The sequence below is a fragment of the Tinamus guttatus genome, unplaced genomic scaffold (genome assembly GCF_059628265.1).
Source record: "Tinamus guttatus ecotype Peru unplaced genomic scaffold, ASM5962826v1 Tinamus_guttatus_pri_ptg000246l, whole genome shotgun sequence".
Lineage (NCBI taxonomy): Eukaryota > Metazoa > Chordata > Aves > Tinamiformes > Tinamidae > Tinamus > Tinamus guttatus.
In genome coordinates, this window is record NW_028288780.1 from 8,208,056 (window position 1) to 8,230,912 (window position 22,857).

General features: G+C 37.1%; 1 protein-coding gene across 4 annotated transcripts in view; it reads right to left on the reverse strand.

Moving 5' to 3' along the window:
• KAT6B (lysine acetyltransferase 6B) overlaps nt 1-22,857 on the reverse strand; it is an 86,515-nt gene that overhangs the window by 4,370 nt on the left and 59,288 nt on the right. For all 4 annotated transcript variants that reach the window (XM_088526394.1, XM_010212659.2, XM_010212658.2 and 1 more), the window contains 6 exons: nt 21,937-22,098; nt 19,468-19,561; nt 4,800-5,031; nt 2,506-2,665; nt 1,601-1,867; nt 50-368 (listed from right to left, as the gene is read on the reverse strand). In XM_088526394.1, the coding sequence (XP_088382520.1) occupies nt 50-368; nt 1,601-1,867; nt 2,506-2,665; nt 4,800-5,031; nt 19,468-19,561; nt 21,937-22,098 (1,234 nt within the window). The remainder of the gene's footprint in view (nt 1-49; nt 369-1,600; nt 1,868-2,505; nt 2,666-4,799; nt 5,032-19,467; nt 19,562-21,936; nt 22,099-22,857) is intronic.

A 22,857-nucleotide genomic window follows, 5' to 3' on the forward strand; every position in this document is an offset into this window, starting at 1 on the left:
CTACATGACAAATTATTTTTGCAAAGATATAAGAAGGTTTTCCGCTTACTTGGACCATTATCGTCACTCCTGTAACAACGAATGTCCTTCTCCTCCTCGTTCTGCTCTTCCTCCTCTTCCTTCTCCTTCTCCTCATGTTTCTGCTGCCCAGGTGGATACTCAAAAGCTTTTCTAATCACAGGCTTCAAGTCATCGTCTTCCCCATCCATTTCACAGGTAGGTTCCAACTGTGGCATGGAAGGCTCTTCATCTGAGTTATCAAATGGCTCATTTAAGACCTCTGTTGTTTCGGAAATCGTCTCTGTTGTGACACTGCTATTAATCCTTCTGCGTTTACGGCCTCTTTTCTTTTTCAGTAAGAAAGGTCTCTGAAAAAATAATTCCACAAATATAGCTCTACCTGTATTCTCATTTATTAGCTGACTCAGTGCATAAAACACAAACATGTTTTTGTAAAGAGAGTTCACAATCTATTTACTCATTCAAAAATCACCTTATATTGCATCAAATTCAAGTATCCAAGAGATCCACCAGTAAAATATCTTATATATAAAGAGCTAAAATAGGAGGGTGCACATATAGCTATAAACACAGAAATCCAATTATTTTTTAAGTGGAAAATAAGAACAGAAATTCCTTGATATTGCACTGTTTTAAACCTTCTACTCTTGTCAAATACTCATAGCCAGGATATATAAATTTTGTTTACAAATTCTCTTCCATAGATTCTCAAACAACATTCACAGAAACATAGAATAAATTTTCTGTGGTACTTGATTCCTATTATTTTCAAAATAAGCAGCATGTAAAAAAGTAGGTAACAGCAAAGAAAATGCATCAAGCTTCACATGGGTCTTAGCAACACACTAAAGAATCCTGCAGTTGACTGATATATTGAGAAAAAGCGTTCAAAAGTTTATTTCTACTGTTAAGCATTTCTCTCACAGATTTATACTCACTAAAGTTTTCTCTTCTAAAGTAAACAAATAGGGACTTTTCAATTCCCTAATTCTCTAAGATACTTAAACACATACACTGCAAAAAGCACTCTAAAATTTTGGATTTTTTAACCATTGAAATAGCTACTTTTTAACCAAATGAAGAATTACAACCACCTGAATAACAAAAAGTTAACATTTACTTCTCTAAAATGGACCAGAGTACATGTGAAGAGAACTTAATGGCATTTTGGGGGAGATTGTGCAGGGGCCAGGTATTCCTCTAAGGGACTTAACACAGGAGCTACAAAAAACAAACCCTTCAACAGGTTTGAGTCCATTTTAAAATGATAAAGAACAATGATTAAAATACTGAACCAATACCACTGCTAAACAGCAGAGGGCAGTCACTAGTTAAAAAAATTAACAGAAAAATCTGACTTCTAGTACCACCCATATTTTAGAGTTCTGTAAAAAATTCAAAAGTTAAAAAGAATTGTCAGGAAGAACAATTCCTGAATTGTGTCCAGACACGACTTAGGAAAGGATCAAAATATTTCCAAGCCTGTAAACAAAGCAGATATATTTGATGATAACGAAATTTGATGGCAATGAAATCAGATCTCAACACCTTTAAACCAAACTACTCGAGTAACACACACCTTTCTCTTTATGGCCAGCGACTGCGGCTTTGTCAGCCGGGGAGGCGAACTTGGCTGATTCTCATCCCCTCCATCCTCCTCGCTGCTTTCTTTAGATTGCTCTGTGGATTGCCCTCGCTCCCCCACCACTGCCACACTTTCTGGAGATCGCAAATATTTATTTTTAGATTGTACTTTTGCAGGTGATTGCCTACTATTAGTTCTTGTGGAGAATATTTCTTGCTCTTCCTTTTCCCAGCAGCTAGCTTGCTCCATCAGACGCTCAGCCTGAAGGGTTGAGGTTAAAATAATGGGTCACTGAAACAGCATTTACTTAGCCATATCCTCTACGTTCACCTCAAGAGCTACAGTAAGTCAACCCCGATTAGCACTGCTGACTAATCTAGCAACAACATTTCAGCTGAATCATCTAGTAGCTCCTCTACAACAGTTAGGATAACAAACCAAAGAAGATTGCATTTCATGGGATATTTAGCACTATTAATGATGCAGCGAATTGATTCAAGTCCTTTAGCACTACATTACATGCCCACTGACATGGATCACTTTGAGCAAGTTCATAACACAAAGAATCGATTGACACTGGAGCCCTTGAGCTCTGCACCAAATTTGATCTGATTACATGCTCCTCAGCTTCTTCAAGAGTGATAAACACAGCTTTGTGGCAAGTGATTCATGTTTTAAGTTTTCATATTCACCCCCCCTCCCCAAAGTTATCATGACTTGCTGCACAGACTACAAAAATCTTGCATTACAGTATCGCTGTTTCCTTCACCTCTAAACAGTGGTCAGTGGAACAGTTCAAGTTGCTCTGTTTAAGAGAGCCTATGACTGAATAGTAAAGCACACTAAGGCATAATAAGACCCAAAGAAAAAGAAATTCAGAATAAAGTGTCTGCTATTACCTCCTTTTCAGCTTCTCTCTCTTCTTCAGAAACTGCAGCATTAGAAACTAACAAAGGAGTCCATCTCAAGCTTTCAGGGTCTACTTCATTGATACGTGGATTTGCTTTCAGCTTCTCCATATGACTTGAAATCAACTTTTCCCTTCTAATAATTACAAATCTACAATCCAATAAACAGTATTTTATTTTAGGAAATAATTATACAAAAACAATTTTCCTACAATTTAAATCCTTCTGCACTATAACCCATGAAATCAAGTGGGCAAAAAGGCAGATACATAAAACTAAGTACTAGTTGACACACGCACACACACACACGTATTTGGTAATATTATAGGTTACCTACTAAGAGAGAGAGAAAAGAAACAGCACTTATAAAGCAAAAGATCAACACTAAACATCACTAGGGCAACACAGAGCAAGGAAATGTTTTTCTAGTCAACTACTGTAAGATCATGCAAAAGGTTTACTGCGGGCCCTTAAACCACTCTGCCAGAACAATTTTGAATTTTAGTATGGCATATGAACAGGAATAAACGCATTATCACCAAGTAAAAAGTGGGGAAACTGTCAATAGAACTGAAGATGGCAGCTAAGCAGACAAGAAAATAAGTTATGAACACAGGAATGTAATGAAACATAGAAATGCAGCTCAGTTCCATGTTGATGAAGTAGAAAACTTTCCATTATGAAATGGAGTAAAAAATGTAGATAAAGACTATCCTAATAGCAGAGCATGATAGTACTCTGCTACATCCCCCAAAAGTTCCATTATAAAGCAGAGACCTATCCGATCTCAAATAAAACTAATTTCTTTATTAGTGATTTTAAAGCTTCAGAAATCAGATGGGTAAATAGCACTCTTCCTTTTCAGTGAGAGGATGCTTTAAAAAACAATTTAAAGGGTTTACCTGGATTTGATAACAGAGCAACTCTTTTTAAATTACAGAATTATGATAAGACTCCACCTTAACACATGTGAGAAATTAATAAAATATAGGGCAAGTAGGATTAATTACCATCTTAGTGGCAGAAGAGTTCATAACTTAGGAGTTCACTTTTAGTTCACAGGAAATAAGGAACTATAACTGCCACCAAATATAAGTGCCTGGAAGGGAATTTCAAAGACTTGATTTCTTAGCTCAGTCACTCATCTGCTGAATAATTTTAGCCAGGCCAATTCATTTCTCTGCCTAAGCTTCACTGCCTGCGAGATAAAACTAACTGACCTTGTTTATAGTGTATTTTGAAATCTCCAGGTGAAAGCATTATTTTGTAACTGCGCATCACTACTTGGAGGGTAGTTTATGCCAGGTAATTGCATACAAATAATCAAAGCATATTTGATCATCTTTTAAATTTGTCTATCTCATGAGGTTGTCCACAATTAAATACTCCAGAAAGGCACTAAGTTTTAATGTCTGGACAACACCCACCCTTTCTCCTACCCTCCCCACACCTCTCTTGCTTTGCCAGCCTCCCTTTGGAATACTACTAGCAGTAGTGCCAGTGTACACAAAAGTTTGAGACTGAACTATCTGCCACCTTCCTTTTGGGCGTGCTTGTGTCATCCCACTGTCCCTCTGTAGGGCAGCTTTGTTGCATTTTAAGTTTTTATGACTGTTACATGCAGAGAGAAATAAAAAGTTCTTCAAAATATTTTCAGTGACACTGATGTTTTGGAGTAGCTCTTAAGCATTTTATTAAAAAAAAAACACTTAAAACCTAAATAACCAATTGAAGTAATTAAAAATATCATATTCGAAGCAGGAATTCACCTCAGCAATTCCCAGTGCAATAAACCTTGAACACTGATCACGGCATTATACAGCAATGACAACAGGAAACATAACCTGAATTCCCAATGACTTGGCTGACCTATTGCCATAGTTTGAGTGAATCCAGTAACAACCAAAAAAGGGTGCACCAACTCACCTACAAACCCTATTTTTCTTTCACTGCTACTCATGCAGGACATTTGCAAATCAGTCAAAACTGTAGTTTGAAAGGATGATACTGAATGAAAAAAAAATTAACTGAAAACGTTTCAAGCTGGTCCCCTCCTAACACCCTCCTAAGCAGCTTTAACCAGAAAGACTACGTGAACAGCATTTTCATTTCTTTAGAAAGAAAAAAGTGCAAGGCCCCCTTAATAAGACCTGGTCCTACAGACTTCAATTAAGCCTTTGATTTTCAATACATGATTTTACACAATGTTCCTGTTAAAGAGTTCTGTAGGCAGAGAAAGGGAATATTGTCTCTTGTTTATTTAAATTAGCATAAGATTCACTGACCTATCTTCTCTTTTATCTATCATGCTATGCTGCTGCAAGGTTGTGGCAATATCATGCGGACACATTCCAGTAGCTCGGCTCATTCCTTTGATGCTGATTTGTTTTTCGTGGTGGCAATTAAGGTATTCTAATATGACACTTTTCCAGTAAGCGAAGTATGAGAGACGACCCAGATCAGACAATGGCTTTTCAGGGGATCCTGCTTGTCCCTCTCTTCTAGAAAGTAAATAACCTAGAAGGAAAAAATAATATACACAGACATTTTTTTTTTAAATGAAGAAAACAAAACTAAAGAATTTAAGATACCTTTAAGAAAGCTGATATTAATAGAAAGATGAGCATGACCAGCTACTTGGTAAATATCTCTTGAAATTAGGAAAACAAACCTATACACAAGAGGAGAGATTGTTCTTCATCATTATTGTAAAAATAAAAAAGAGTTCTTGGTAAGATCAGATATTATAAGACAATCAAATATTAACCAACCTTCTCTCCCCTTCTATTCAACAGGGTAGGGAGGAAGAGAAAAGTCAACGTGGTTCAGGACAGGAGCTCTAATGATTTGTGTTCTCATTTCAGTCTATAACCTTCTAGTCTTTCTGACTAACTTTTACACCTAAGTTGCATCACTGAAACCAAGAATTTTCAGTAGAAACTTGAAGGGAACTGTCATGGGTAGCACAAAGATAAGTTGGTTTCCTTCAAGAAGTCCCAGGTGACAAGAGTTTTTGATTAAACAATTATTTCACTAATTACATAAAAATCAAGAGTTTAACTGAATCTCTCAGGAGAAAACTTTAAAAAAACTTTCTTAATTTACATTTAAGAAAATTCATATAATTCTACTGTGAAGTGTCCAGACAGTAATCAATCAGCTATTATATGGTCAAATGTATTTTCTAGTATATAACATACAACACCTTCATTTTACATTTTATCTATACAGTAAGTCCTTTTTTACTCTTTTGAACTTTAAGAAGGTCTACTTAAAGTAGAAAACACATGTTTAAAGATAACAGAAGTCCAGTGTTTGTCTCTATTAAAACTAATGCAGGAAAAAGAAAAACAACACAATTAACAAAACTTATCCTTCCATGATAACATTCTTCAGTGTACTTCTACAAACACTTTTCAAATACACACCTTAAATACCAGGCTTACAAAGTTCTTATTCTACCATAAGCAAGGGCATCACGCTTACATGGAGTTACATTACTCAAAGTCAGTTTGGAGACCGCTAACATTTCCAGCTCTTTGCCGACAAATACTTTTCTAAAATGCTTTAACAATTAAAGAAAAATGTTGGAATCCCTTCTTCCAGCTTTCCAAAGTTGCTTTAAAATGCACCTAACACAGCTGTGGCAGATTTGCTGACTTCCTTCCCTACAAAACATTGCAGAACCAAAGAGGCAGTTAAGATCCTGCTGAGTGAAGCAGCCACCATTTCCTTCTTTTACCGCATACTTTACTGTGTACAGAACATGTGTGTGTGTGTATATGTGTGTAGACAGACATGCATATACATGCACTTATTCACTATCAGAAACACTCTTCCCCTTATGGGGTAATGCAAAAGGTCAAGGCATTTGGAAAATATGTATGAGCTGGTCATATTCTCTCCTCCACTTGGCATGAAGATGTTAAGGAAGTGAATATAATGTATTCCAAATAATTAATACAGGTACAAAAATAGTGTAGGCCTCAGATACCCATAGCATGATTTATCATGAGAAAGCATCAGAGCTTCAGGAGCAGTGACATCCTGCATGTGCTTTCTGCTAGCACTTCGATACATGAAGTCTGCCTACACATTCAAGGTACCACAGGAAACTTGGCAAGCAAACCTTTTACAGAAGAAACCCTACTTCTACCCTTAAAGGGAAGGAGCTTTAACATAAGAAGTTACAACATATTAACAGTTTTATAACCGAATGATGTATCTCGGTACTCTTAAGTAACTACTGTCAACAGAGGAAAGAAATTTCACACTCAAAAACTGATTGCGTCTTCATTAGTTTGAATGCGAAGAATCATTGTTTTGTTTCCGACTGCACTAAGGGAGACCTTGATGCCATGTACATGCCTATTCTACATCACTTTAGACAAAGCTTCGCTTATACTAAGAATATTGGATCAGATGGTTTATGACATATAAAGCCAAGATTTATTCCGAGTATACACTAGGTGTCACTGCCTTTAGAAAACCATACCGACCTGCAGCAGCGCAAGTAGTGATGGAAGCGTCAGCATGGGAGAGGGAAGGAGAACCTAGATTTAATGATAATTCCATGAGGAGAATTTCAGAATGACTTTGAACATCTTTACAGTTTTATCTATCAACCTAACATTCAAGAATACTTGGACACTACTAATAAGTGACTGCATGCAAGACCTGCATTTCATTTTTGCATTTCACTTTTCTTCATTGGGACTTTGGACAAGAATTTTCTCCCTGTGCTTCTCATATATGAAAGGCTTGTAGTTACACTTTCTTGCTAATAGAGCGCACTACCGAGAGTTCAGAATTATTAATAAGGCAACTGCAATCAACTTTATACATTTACTAATATAACCCTGAGCATCAGACCTTTTGGGACCTTGAAACTAGTTCTCAGTGGCCATTTTGACACATTCTTCCTTCATGTTAAAGCACTAAAAACTTAATTTGCATGGCAGTAACACTTACTGGTATTCTTCTCCCTGCATTCTGCAACAGACCTGTGTGTATCCAAGATGCTCACATCCCATAGAATCAAAAAAAAAAAAAAGAAAAAAGAAAAAAGAAAAAAGAACTAACAGTCTCAGTAGTTACATGTAATGAGCATTGAAGGACAACTTTCTCTTTAAGATTCTCAGTTGAATGACATCTATTAAATTAAAACTTACCAAAGAGACGCCAAATAATTGATCTAAGTTGCAGGTAAATAAAAAAGACTGATCTTGGTAGCTCGTGTATTTATCCTGAAGCATCTGAAATGAGTACAATACGCCCCTGTTAAATAGTTACCCCCAGTGTCATTATGTCTACCTAGTCTTAAAAATGGAGAGCCTCAAACTATAACCCATGATTTGAGACTATGAACAATGGCAACATTTGGATGACAAAGTCACCTCCCGCCCCCCCAAAGCGTTCTTTAGACTGTGTATTACAAAGGAACGGAAAATAAGAAAACAAAACAGTAAGACCTAACCTGGAAGAACAAAGCACTATCTATCTTTTCTTCTGGGCACAAGAATGGTACCACCACAAAATTAATCAACCAAAACATCACAAATGTTTTACATTTCTTGCCCCATCTCCAGCCTTCTGAGTGCAGCAACACGTCCACGTAACTTACAGCCTTTCATTTTGTCACGCAAACCTCCCCAGCACCAGTAGGTTTCCTCTTACTCAAGATTTAAAATTGTTGGAAAAAATTCCATCTGAGAAAGGGAAAATTATAATGTCAGATGTATACATTTTATAGCTATATCACGAATTCAAGAAAATATTAGCCATTAAAACATTCAGTTAAATGAATCCAACTGAGCAACAGCTCATCCTTTCAAACTGCAGCAGTGTTTAGCCCTAGGAGTCAACTCCCTGCAGCAGTTACTTACAAAAGATGCTACAGCACGCGTACTTAAATATGTATTATATATATATAAACTGTGCAAGGCCCCAGAAATCTTGAGATAGAAATCTACCAACTTTGTTATGCTCAGTTGTCTTAAAACAGGCTCTGATAGAATATTAGAGATCTAACTAGCTGATATCCCACTCTGATAGTGGTCAACATGGAAAACAAAAAAGGAACAGATTAAAAAAGGACAAGCACCTTGTGAAATTCACACCTGAACAGAATTATCCTCACTGTCCAAGTGAGATCCGTACTATTTCCAAGACTCCAATAGATTAGTTAAATATAGTTGTCTTATGCGAGTGGCATAGAGTTTATCTTCTTCCTCCGCTCACTGCATTTACCTGTACGCTCAGTAGAACTATTCCTTATTGTAGTTTCTAGTAATTTGCCTGTTACTGATATTAAATGAATTGATTTGCATCCTCCCAAACTCTCTCCTGGAAGCCATTTAAACACCAGAGTCGCATTAACAACTTTGACAGTTAAGGCACTAAAGCCGTTTTATGAACACCTTAACTTTCACACGGCCATAAGCTTCTATTATATCATTAAGATCCTTTAAAACTGTTTGGTGAACACCATTTATGTCACTTACTTTATTACTTTCCCACTAATATTTTTATTTGGGGCCCAAGTTTAGGGTTCTGTTGTGCCTCATGTGAGGAATGCAAGACTTCCCACACCAGAACTCAACCTCTCTGCTTTCACTTTCTAGAAAGAGACACATAAAAAGGACCAGCTTTTGTTTCTCTCTCTGATCTCACACACCTCATTTCCTTTACAACTCTTTTCTCAAGCTTTTTTTTTTTTTTAAATCCTGTTATACTCATTGTAAATAACCTAGAAGAGCTTGTGATCCTTCCTATTTTCTACCATTTGAACAGAAATTCAGCCTCTTGAAGTGCTAGTGTTTTTAATAGTCTCCGTTATCTTTGTATATAACCATTCAAGCTCCTTTTTGCTTTATACGGAACACATACAGAAAACACCAGTATAATTTGCTCTCAGCAGGCAAACCCACATCTTCATATATTCTGTGGACTGTTTGGAGAAAAAACACCACCACAAACAGCCCTGCCTCCACTCCCCAACACACACACACTTTTAGCTGCTCCTTTCACCTTCTTTTTAGCGAGTTTCCTATGTTTGGAAAACTCTCAGAGTTGCTTATGACTGCACTCATCAACGTGAATGAAGAGGCCAGAAGGTTTGAATTCATGGATTGAGCACGTGTTCTACAGGTGGCCGGATTCAAAATTTAGGACAAACATCTCTGTATTAGGATGTGTATTGCTAGAAAATTCCAGAGACCTAGTCTTGGACCATCCTAGCTGCTCCATAAAACACAATCCTTCACCCAAATTCTTTAATTCCAAGTTGAACCTTTATGTTCTATTTAAACCCTTGAACATTAAACAGATTTGTATCTTACAGAAAAGTTGCAATCATATGCAAGAAGCATTTATTTAGAAAACAGGGCAGCACTGCTGGGAGTTTAATGCACGAAAAACAGCCGAGCATTGCATTACTGTAAATGCTCATTAGAGAGATATGTTTAGAGTCCATTACATCCCCACACATTCACAGAATTAACATAGCACATGTAGCTCTAGAATATGGGCAACTCACAGAGCACAAGGAGATTGCAATGTAGCAGAGGTTGCTAATCTAGAGCAGCTGCTAAAAATCACTTGCTAAGTTAACCCTGCTGCTAAAACCTATTGGACTTCCTTCTGAACAGCAATGGACCTGGGAGTCTGAAATCTTTCAGAGTTCAGTAGGATTTCATCAAGATTGCCCCCTGTAAAGCATTTTAGGCTGTGACCTTCCATAAAGTTTCCTTGTGTTAACATTCCATCATCACCATCACGTATCCTGCTTCAAAGGGGAAAGTGTCTGTTGTAGAACTCACTTTGTTTACAGGGATGAAAAAGAATCCTTCTGGAGTACAAAGGATTGGAACTTTTAGCAGCAATATCATTGCAAAATATATCTATTTTTTGCATGTAAAGTACCCCAAAAACATTTAAATGCTTACCACATCCAGACAATCTTCTGAATTATTTTTCAACCTGCGAAAGTCATATGATATTACAGAAATATGTACTGACTGAGAATGAGGGTGGGGAGTAAATGGACATTAAACAAGGCCCAAATTCAAATCCATTAACCTTGCTTTTCAAAGCTGTTGAAATTAAGTTGCTCCTGCTGCGAAACATGAAAGCAAGCTGAATTGTTTCCAGACTGTCCTGCCTGTGCATAAACAAACAAGCAACAGGTTTTAGTTCCTTTAGGAAGAGCACAGCTTAGAACTGTCAGGTTGACACATCTCACACATTCCTAAAAGAGCCACTGAGCTGCTGGGGTACACAGCACGGAATTAGGTAAGCTGTCACCCGTTTCTCCAAAAAGATGTGTCATCTGCAAGTACTGCAAGTACTGAAACAGCCGAGTTTCACATGGTTTAACCAATTGCGAATTGAGGCCAATACTGGCAGCAGAAAGGATGGTAGTAAAAAACTGCTGCTGTGCACCAAGAACAGATTAATTTCACCAGCTACATAGAATTGCTGCAAATGCACAACTAAACCCTATTTTATCTCACTGTAACTCTTCAACTGTACTAACAATAGTGATTTAAGTGCAACACAGTACTTAATTGGATGGCAGCATCTTACTTCAACACTCTCAAGCTTCCACAACTTTATTCAAAAGAAAAAAACAAACAAAAACCCCTCACCCCAAATAATCAAAAAGCCCCCCCCCCCCCCCAAAAAAAAAGAAACCCACACACCAATAACAAAGAGACAATATAACTGCTATTAAGGGTCTATGCAGAGAGCACTTCTGTGATCACATATCCTGGAGGAAGGTTCAATTGTTTTTAGAACTTTCAAGTTAATGCTGTAGATGCATTTCTGTCTGTTTTAAACAATGTTTTCCAATCTGCAAGTATTATAACTAACACAAATACAATCTGTCAACTATATATCCTAGCATAGCTGTCCAAATAACACATGACAAGATCTAAAGGTATTACAACCAATTACTTTGTCTACAGCGGTTACACAGTACGAACATTTGAACCTCAAATGCATATTGAGCCTTTGCTTTGAGCCAGTTTTATAAGTTAATTGCATTACAAATTAGAGCAATGATACAAGCAACTAAATATCTGGATCAAACCACTGCTAGTCACCCAAGCAGTTCTGTGGGTAAGCAGTGAGAAAGGAATTCTACCAACCTAGTCTGTCTGCCAACTGAGCCACAGATCAAGAACATGACCACAGACAAGAGCTACTCCATGATGGCAAAAGAGTAGGAACGAATGTCCTGATGTCATGAAAACAAGAATCAGAGCAGCTTGCTTGGAATGCAAAATGAGATTTTAGCTTACTGCAGGAATCCTCTCCCCAGTTTTGGGGTGGATTTAAATTGACTTCTGCCGTGAATGTTACACTTCACTGAGTATTTTAACACACAAATAACCAAAGCATTCAGGCGCATATAGAATGCATTAGCAAAATCAGAAATTAATGTAACACGAGCATCTGAACTTCAATCTGATTTAAAAAGATAACAGGTCTTCTCATGTTTTGTACAACAAAAGCCTCCCAATCTCAGGTTCAAAACTATGCATATCACATTTGCATATAAAAGTTTACATACACTTATATCCATGGTATCAAAGCTGACCCAACATCATTAGAATGATTCTCATAGAAGACAGAATCAAGTACCTTATAAAAGCTTTATAAAACCTCTAAGCAGACAAGGGAGACAACAAAAACAAAACAAACACAACAACCACCACCCACACACAACCAATACAAAACATATTTGAGTTTCTCTTTAAAGGCCAAATGCCACTGGCGCATTACCACACTCAGACAGATGAAATCAAGTACCTTTGCATTAAACTGTTTTGTCTTAAAGTAAAACAAAACCTTAATATGGAAAGGAAGAGCCTGTAAGTTTGCATGCAGTGTTCTGTATCAAGACAGCCAAGAGAACAGTGAGTGCTGGTAACTGCTTTCCTCAGGACCAGTGTCTCAAGAGAAGATTTCCCCCCAAAGCACCATTTTAAGTTAACCTAGGAGAGTATCTTATACAGCATCAAATACTTTATTTTGAAGTGATATTAAGTTGTGTAAGATGTATGTTCAAAAGGAAAATCAAAACAGCTGAGTATTTAGACAGTGAGGCTTAGTGTGGTTAGGTCAGCTGAGCAAGTCCAGAGCAAGACTATGAGTAGAAAGCAGAGACTGAAAATGTGAAATGTGAGAGCTTATCAAGCTTTAGATTCCTAAAACTGAAATTCAGCTTAGCCACTTTTCTGCCATAACTGCGTGCCTTTGCACTGTTCTTGTTCATGTCAACAGGAGGAAGGTCAAAGACAGAGGATCCTAAACACGTGTTAGCATCCTCTTTGAAAGCACTTCTCAGATAGCTTCAAAGGACCCCAATGCCAGGATTCAGACACACATGCACACACACAAAAGACCAGAACTTGAGATGTTCAGAAAAGTGGGCAATCTGCTACATTTTCTTTTCTTCTCTATCTGGTTAAGAGAAAAGCTTTCTTTATGATGTAGAGAGCAAGCAAACACTCATTATTGTTACAAAAAATAATGCCAATTCTCATTTCTCTCCACTTTCTCAAGCAAAATCAACACAAAGGGCTCAAAACCTTGACTTTCTTTATAGAAAGCTTCACAGAAGAGATTAGAGCTAAACAAATCACCTCACAAGGGGAAAGAAAGGTAAAGACAACTGCATTAGAGTCAAAGGGCACTCTCAGCAAATTATTAGTTAACATATATTTTACCCTATGTGCCAGTTGCCAGTAAACCTCTTGACTGGAAGTTCTGTGTACAAAGTAGACTAAGTATAGGAGCAGTGGAAGCACAAGCAAGAAAAGGAACTGAAGTACCTTTAGCAGTGCAACGGCCACGTACGGAGAACGCCCATCACTGACTAAGCATCAGGTGAATAAATTTGTCAGTAGGTTAAGCAGTTTAGAAGACCATTAAAAAGCTTTTAAAATCAGCTTCCAATAAATGACACAAAACCATAAACTGTAACTGACTACTGAATGAGCTTCCTTCAAGAAGTATCATTACCTTCTCATGTTTGATGTTGAGAACTCATGAAGACTATTGTTAAGATATATATAATTTGTTTGTTAGGAAACACAGCATGTTCTTCTTGTTACATTCTCTGTATACCCACAGAACCAAGATTTCAATTGACAAGACATAGCCTAAGAGGCAATGTCTAATACAGCAAGTAAAGCGAACAGGCCTGGAACCATCTTCTAGCACTAAGTCAACCAGCCCAGTAACAAGGCTTCCCTACCATTAACATCCAACTCTCCAGAAGAGTGACCGCATCTAAATCGGCTTTCAAGAGAGCTCTCCTAGACTCCTGGTCAGGAAATGTTATCATACTCAAAGAATGACAAATGTTCCCAACCAAAACTTCAGGATTGATGGTTTTAGCAGTTTTAGAGTTGACAACCAAGGTCCAAAGCTCAAGTGTTTTCCATCATTGTCATTGTTCTGTTAATACTACAAAGATAGTCAAGTAGTTGTGAAGAACATGAACAAAAGTGAGATGGGAAGTCAGTACTGAAAAGTCAAAAGGCACACCTGGATAAACAGAAAAGAAGTGACTGCACATGTCATATAATCCCAATAAGCAGTCTAACACACACTTCACAAAACACAGAACACAATACAATGCAAATCAGAGTCAAGAATCTTTGTTTTACATGACCTCCAAACCTCATGGCTGTGCATTTGCTGCATATCCTAAAGCCTGTCACAGAGCAAGTAAGGGACTAAGAAAGATTTGGAAGAATGAAGAAATTAATAAAGTTTGCAGCTGTTATCTAGTTAGCCAAAAGATATAGAAATTGTACCATTAAACAGTCACCATCCCCATCTACCAAACACCGAACACATAATTTACACTTCTACAGGTATGTCTCGAAACACAGCAAGTCACTAAACAGCTACTGTATTTCCAAACTGTATTAAGCAAGCAAAAACAGTCATTCCTTCACAAGACGCTGGAAAGAAAGCCACTTGTTAACGAGTCACAAGATTATTTCATGGAGGTGGCATGTCCCACTGCTTTACTGCAATCAAACCACAGTGTGTAGTTATAAAAGTAGAAATCCCTGGTCATCAGACATTACTTAAAATTTACTAAGTAGATTGTTTCTATAATGCCAGCTCCGTTCATCGATACCACATTTGGCCTTGCCTTTTAGTTGTTTTCAATTCTATCTGAAATAAAAATGCTCTTCAGTTAGAAGAGTCTTAGCCCTTGTATCTGAAATGATGCGCCTGATTTCTTTTGCAGTTCTGATAAAGACTTCAGTGTCCTGGAGCTATATAAAGATACTGCCAAGAAATCAAGCAGCTGATATTTTCTTGGAACAGTCCTAAATCAATAAAGCTTGATTCAAAATCCATCTCTATTCCTCCCTCATCTAAATCTCAGCTTGACAGAATGTCTCTTATTAGTTATTTAGGAGAGGATAAATTCATGCCTTCAGTTAAGCAACATAATCGATTCTCAAAAGGAGAACATAAAAGGAGACATTTGTGTCACCCAGTTCAACCTCAAAGAGGCAAAGCTCCCATACAGGAACTTTCGGCTTCCTCTTAAAGGAGGAAAGAGCAAGTAATTTAACTTTGGACTTAACAGCTCTGTAAATTTAACAAAAATGTCCCGAAGAGTGACTATGTTCTGCACTGGAATACACAACCAAGTAAAGAATTAAATAAAAAAAAAAATTGATATGGATCACCAAAGGTAATACTGAGTATCATTTGTTTTAGAGAGATCCTTGAATTTGTGCTGACTTTGGGAGTATAGCTTGAGGAAAGATTTTCTTGAAGAAACTTACTAAAGAAATTCCTATTCCCTTCCACCCTCAGGCTCTCCATCTCATCCTATCCTATTTGCCACAACCCCCAGCCGTGCCAAAAGAGTTCTTCTGGACATATAATATGAGAAAGAACACTCAAATTACCTTTGTTAAAATCAACCATATCTCAAAAAAAAATCCCCCAAAATATTCCATCTTTGTTCAAATTATAAACAGCTTTTAAATGTTTATTTGAAGATTCTGTGTACACTGTGGCTCAGTGTCTGTTAGGGCAAATTGCAAATCATTTAACATGAGACTTCAGAGAAAACATCTCCAAAATATTACTTACTGGTCAAAGCATTATTTGCCATGGCCAGAAAAAGCCATTTAACCATCAATATGATATAAACCCTGACCAAAAAAAGTAGATTCAACAGATTACAGCCCACCACAGTTTGACCTTACCACTAAAAATAATGAGATATTAAAGGTGCTTCACAGTGGTTCACTAACCATACCAGATCTTGCATATCTTACATATGAACACCCATCATCTACATAGGTCTACCCAGCTAATTAATACAACAGAAACATAAGCTTAGGCTATACAGCAAACAACAACTTAAAATGACTCAAAAGAAAACCTTGTGTCTTTGCTACTTCTGCCCCCTTTTGCCCTTTTAGTGCTTCTGTTAATATTTTGTTATTTTTACCATGTACACTGTGCAATTTTTCTTAAAAGAAAAAACAAAGTGCACATCTCTGTGTAATGCTTTTCTCATTTGCATCATTCCAGTTCTCCTACAAAGTGTGAGCTATTTAGGACACCCCATGACACCCTATCCGGGCACATCTTGTTCATGTAATACTTCAACACCATTATAAGAAGCATGTAGCATTTTTCATTATTCTCCCACAACTATATTTTCTTCATTAAAACAAATAAGCAACAACAAAAAGGAGGAGTAACTCAAAATGGGAATGACATTTTGTCAAATGCCAGTATCATCCATATGTTGCCATATCAGTCACACGTTGTCCTACATGAGAGGCCACATGTTAGTCCATTACTAATTTCAGTTTTTGTTCAACTTCATTTTCTTGGACAGCTGCATAAAGTTGGTGTTTCACACACAGCCACTGCTTTTTAGGTTCCCACACCAGTGACCTGTTTTGCTGCTATCTCAGAAAGCCTAGACACAATATAGCTGGAACCAGAGATAAGAGGGAGAAAGCTATCAAGTCAGTCTTTGGTACTGCACCATTTCCAAATCTCATTAATATACAAAGCACCACAAAGCCAAATTTTTAATAGGAAGAATCTACCGTCCAAACTGCCATCAACATCATGAAAAGGTCAAACCCGATTCCTTCCAAAAGACGCTGAGAAGACAAAAGGTTATGAAAGCATGACCCAAAGTTATGCTTAGCCAAAAGTTCTTAGCTTTAAACAAAAATAATCTTATCTGTATCAGGAGCCAGAGCTTTAAATTACTGGAGACATGAGGAAGTTAAGTCCTAACTAGTTGATTCTGAAAGAAAAAAAAAAAAAATGCTATCCCTCTGCCACCACTAACACACACAAGACCTCACATTATAGATTCCTGAAGTGACAGAAAGACAGAAAATATTATGCTAATATCTACAGAGTAGCAAATAACAGTATGTTTTAATTAAAAATGAAGTTAGAAAACAAGAAGGAAGTTGATAATCCAGGGACCGAAAATAATTTCCTTTTTGCAAAGTAAAATATTTTCTCTTGCAACTTAACAGATGGCCATCGACTAACTCATCTCTAACTCAATAAAACCAGTTTGACCAAAGAATGCATCACTTTCTAAACAATAAACAGACAGCATTTCAGTTGGCATAGAAGTCAATTTTTAACCACATAATCTACATTTTCAGCAGACTGCTGATAAAGACTTGACTGCTTTCCCGTCTTTCCTAAGCCCTAGAAATGCAAAGCAATGTGTGCCAGTAGCTGCTTGCACATAGCACTGGAGGCCTTCCCTTGTGTGGTTTGTACTTACCATTTTCTGAAAACTAGTTGCTCAACAATAAAATGGATATTATTTTGTGTAAAATCTATTCTGCATCTTTATTCTCAGCCAGGGGGATAAAATCCACTAATTCTCAATTTTCATAGAAGGCTAAATTTGGGGCTCACTAATCTGCATGAGGATATTACTGCCCCATTTAATGTCATTCAACCTCCATCTTGCAAAGGATAAAAATATAAACCAAGAAAAAATAAAGATTTAAACTTCACCTTCCCTGTTACCCCTAGGAAAAAAGCAGCCACGAGCAGTTCTTTCTCATTCCTTTCATTTATTTCATAAACACTCAGCACACAGCCAAACCTCTCGGCCACCTCTCAGCTCTTCATTCTGTTTGTAACTGAGACATTCTGATTCCCAGTTAGATAAGGGAAACTGACTGAAAAACAAAGGGGGCCTGTGGAAAAGCACTGAAGGATGGATAGCACGTTCACAAAGTGGGCAAGCCGTTAGCCTGAGCAGAAGCTAAAGCTGATCATACCCAAGATGTCCACCAGGAACGAATACAGGCAGCACCAAATAAGGTCCAAGTTAAGCACACTGCTGGGATATCTTGCAAATCAGAGAAATCCAGATAATTTCAAGAACCTAATGTACTTCCAGATTTTCACATGAGGAGGAAAGGGACAAAACACCCTACTTCTAAATTAGCTAGCATAGCACTTGGTAAATTAAGAGACTGTGCAGGTCCAGGAGACATACAGAATACCCCAAGTATAATGTAATTGTATACCAGTACAAAGTAGTTTAAACAAGAAAATTTTCCATATCACTATAATGCAAAGTGATCTCCAAGTTCCTTAGCATGTGGAGGACACAGCTTTAGTTATGAGGCCTTTTGCAGAGTGTACAGGTTTCAAAGCTGCACTGCCACTTTGGCAGACATTACTGCGGAGTCAGCAAGCAGAAAAACGCCCCTTGAGGTGCTTTACTTGGAAGACTCAACAGAATAAAAGACAATTAAAACGTCTAGAAGTACTTACCAATTAGGCCCAATACGAGTTCACTACCTCCTTTACAAGAGGAGGTGCTAGTCCTCAGATCATGGCCAAAAATCTACCTAAACAAGCAGTTCCAAAGTCTGAGGTGCCTTCTAGAAGCCTACAGTATTTCTCCCCATCTTCCCTAAAACGCCGCGACTGCTCGCGAGCGAACAGCTGTTGTGTTCCACCTCAGCGACAGCTACGTTTCAGCCGTGGATTAAGTGATCCAAAACCATCTTACCTATCTCACAGGGGTATAGCGAAGATTAATTGTTTGTAAAGTCATGGAATAAAGAGACATACTAAATATCTTTATTAATTCTAGGGTGGTCATGCTGAGTAGAACACTGCAAGACACCCAGAGCTTCAAAACTCTACATTTACAAATTATCAGTCTTGTCCTGCTGTTATACTGCAATGTATTTTTATTTGCATTTTAATCTTCTTGCATATACCTTCAGGGCAGGAATCCTATTATCTTAACTATCTCTATTATCACACAATTCTACAGTGCTTTAAAAATCATAAGCAATAGCAAAAAGTAAATTTACCATTTCTCTAGCCACATCCAACACACACCAATTCTTTCATCATCCTTTCTCTGAATTATGAAGTTGGATTCAGTAATCATAAGGACTTTTATCTGAGATGTTTCCCTACTTCCTTGCCACTAAGAAAATGATGATTAAAAAAAAAGCTCCTCTGTTAACACTTCTTCAGAAAATAAATAGTTCTTCTGCAAAAACAAAATTCAAGTGTAAATATTAGAATGCAGAGAATGTCTTGACCTTATACCTTCTTAGGTTTAATCAAATAATTGCCTCTTTTTATACTAATGAGCAGGGCAAAATGGAAACTAACTTAGACAATTCATTCATGGCAATAGCTTTGTGAGCTAATATTACTGCTGAGAGATCCATTCTCTATTTCCTAGAGTACAATAATAGAGCAGCAGTAAGTTTTTCACTTCAGGGAGCTTTTCTATCCTTGTAAATATAAATAGAAATCCCATTATCTATTGATAAAAACAACTAAGCAAGTTAAATAAACTTTTATATGTTACAGTTTCAAACCCATCAGCTCTCTGAATCACAGATGTAAATAGAATACTTCACTTACTGAAATCAATGAGAAATCTTCCAAATCCTTGCCTTTGGTATTGGGGCATGATCATTATGCAGGAGACATTGTACTTCTGCTGGCAAAGCTTTTCCTAAGGGAAGGAGAAACAGATCAAGTATGTCAAAGCACTGCTGAAGTGGGCAATTACCTGCACCTGCCACTGTCCTTGCAAAATATCCCTGCAAGGTAAATGACTGCATGCGGCCAGTATCAAAGCTGAATAATTCCACGTTAATAAAAATATCAATCAAATGTATCCTTAAAAATACTTGGGCTTTATTAACTGGCTTCTCAGCACCTTAAAGATTAAATAGATTACCTATACTGCATGAGGAGGGTTAAGCATAGGATGGAAGGAGGGGGACAAGAGCAAGAACGAAGTATTTTCACGCCTTGGTGCTCATTGTTAGGGATACACAAGCTGAAAACAACAACCATACATATGGTGCAGGTTTATTTCTGCCATTGCTACTTTAAATACTGTGTTGGTTTTCACCTGTATTTTGTCTTCTACCTCTGAAGAAATATAATGCAGGGATCCATCAATTACAGAACCAAAGTTATATTTAAAGTGTACTAAAATTTTCCAAGTTAATTGCTTCTCACCTAAATCCTAAGGAATGAAAAATGCTTAGAATTCAGATCTCTTTCAGACACAAACAGCCATATGTGTGTGCACACAATGCAGGCAAGCATTAAGGAAAACAAAAATCTAAACCACGAAGCTGTTCCAACAACATAGGTTAGAGGTTTTTTCGTGGCTATTAAAAAATATGTGTGTGTGTATATATGTATATATATATTTATATATATATAAAAGAACTTGAAAGCCTCATCACCTTTAAAAGGTTACACTGAAAACAAGTATCAGTACTATGTAGATTTAGGGAGACCAAAAAAATCAACTAGGAATAAACAGGTTGGCGTAAGTGGCGAGAAGCTGAGGCAAGCATACGGATACATAATTACACCTACTAATTTAGCCTCCACACCTAAGATGACACCAAATCAGTGACAACACTGACAGGACCAAACAGCAATATGCTGGTTTCCAAATATTTCTTTGCTTTTGAGAGCAGGTGTTAATGCCATATTTCAAAAGACTTCTCAGTTGCTATGTGTGTGATGATGCTAAAGCAGTATCTCCTCAGTACAGGCTCCCAAACTCTCAGACTGCTGCTTAGTACTATTCATCCTGAGGATGCATTTGTACTTGGGAAGAAAAAGCCAAAGCATTTCTGCCAGCAAAATGACACTCACTGCAGGTGCAAAAAAAGGGAGGCCTGATTCAGTACATCATTTCAGTACTTCAGTGAATTCAAGGTGATGCTGAAGTACTTGCCTAAGTTTTGCTGGGGAAAACATCTGTGACCACGGAGAGAGAAACTGACCTGCGTGCGGAAGGACAACAAAATGTATCCTTGCTGAAAAAAGGAAGAGCAGGAAACATTCCAACACCAAGACAGATTCACTTCAACACCTATGGTATCATCAACAGAGCTACTAGAAAATAATTGCCAACAGGTGAGTTTGTCTACCATGTGAACTTCACACTGAAACAAGCTATTTGAAGGTTAAAGGCCAGAGACAGTGCATGTTGTGCCTGCAACTCTCATTGTTATTTAAACCTCAGAAAGGCCCAGACCCCAGAAGAAATCAGACAACCCAAGAGTACCACTGCAGAGTGTCCAGTTTTTGCACATCTTAAAAATGTCTTTATATAAAACACTTGGTGATACTACAGGCAAAATATACTCCATTTCTGAAAAGCAGAATGCAGGCCATACAGTAAAGCATTTCTGTGCCAGTTCATGAAGTTTCTTAAAACAAAATTAACAGAAGCTTTTCATGCATATCTAACCATCCTTCATCACTATTTTCACTAGTGTTTGTAAAGACAATTCAGAAAAGTATTTTTGTCTATAACTACTGTTTTAAAATTCGAAGCCAAAAAAGACAAGAGTAGTACACTGTGAAGTTAATGCTCAAGTCCTTAAGTTTAGTGTTTGACGTAACTGCAGTAGACTGCACCCAAGAAGGAACAAAGATGTTCACTGCAGGTCATTTACATCGAAACAGCCAATCTGAACAGCTAACAGTAAAAGCTGAAAGGAAATCAACATCCTTTCAAATGCTTAGCATTTCCACACGTCAGACTAGGCACACTTCTGCAAAACTTGTAATTTAAAGACAGTAGTGGAAAAACTACTTAATTTTCAACTGTACATGTCACAAAACATTCTGAAAACAAAATACATATAGCTGAATAAACCCTCAATTTGCATCAGTTTGAGAAAAGACTAGAGTGTTTGAGAAGAATCACATTCCATGTGAGACTTATGGGGATTTTATTATTTTGAAATAAATTATATTTTGTTGATGAAATTTTATGCACAAACATTTAAGTTTGCATATTAAAATGGAAAGAGTTACAAGTAATATTTTGAAAAAGAAACACTTTTTTACCTTAGAGAAATATCCAACTAAATGGCAGCCTTTCTCATCATTTTTTGTAAGAACATAGAAGAGGAATGGTTCAACATCGTAATACAAGGTTTTGTGGTCCAGAAAGAGCTTAGCTAACAAACAAAGATTCTGACAATAAATTTTGCTCACATTTCCATCAACCTAGAAAGCAAGACAGATGCAGTTATTTCCCATGCCACCAACATATTAGGAAAAATAGCTTCTTGAATCAATCACATCCTAGGGGGAAACATAAAAAAAAAAAAAAAAAAAAAAAAAAGGTGTTACAGAAAAAAAAAAAAAAAAAGAAAAAAAAAGCCACACACTTCAGAAGAGAGATGCCCCAGCTTCTAATTAAATAAGAATTCTCCTGTTAGTACTAATTACTTTGCATTAGTATCTCCAGAGGATCTGGATTCATTAAACAAAGTAACTTCACCTTTTAATTGTTCACATTGGACTTACCTCTTCCACTTAATTCCTGGAATGAAACGAACATCACTAGCAGACAACAGCAACAGCAGAGTATTATCTAAAGCTACATTTAAAGCTACATACTGTGGACTGCTAGTAGGAGGATGTGCCCAACCATAATACAAGAAGAGTGAATGGTAGAGGGAATCTTAAGGTACAAGACCAGTGAACAGGCTGTCAATTTGGTATTAAAAATAGCAGGGTTTTAGTCACAATTAAATACAACAAAAATACTACACTGGAGCTAAAATGATACTGTGTGAGAAGTACATTTTTAGGCTAAGTACTATGATTAGTCTAGGTATGCTCCTAGTACCAGGAGTCCAGCTGTGATACACACAGCTATAAAAAAATACAAAAAATAGGCACAGATACAGATTTCCTAGGCTACAATAATAAGCTACTCCCTCAAATAGAAGGCTCAAAGACAAATGTCTTTTTGAAATA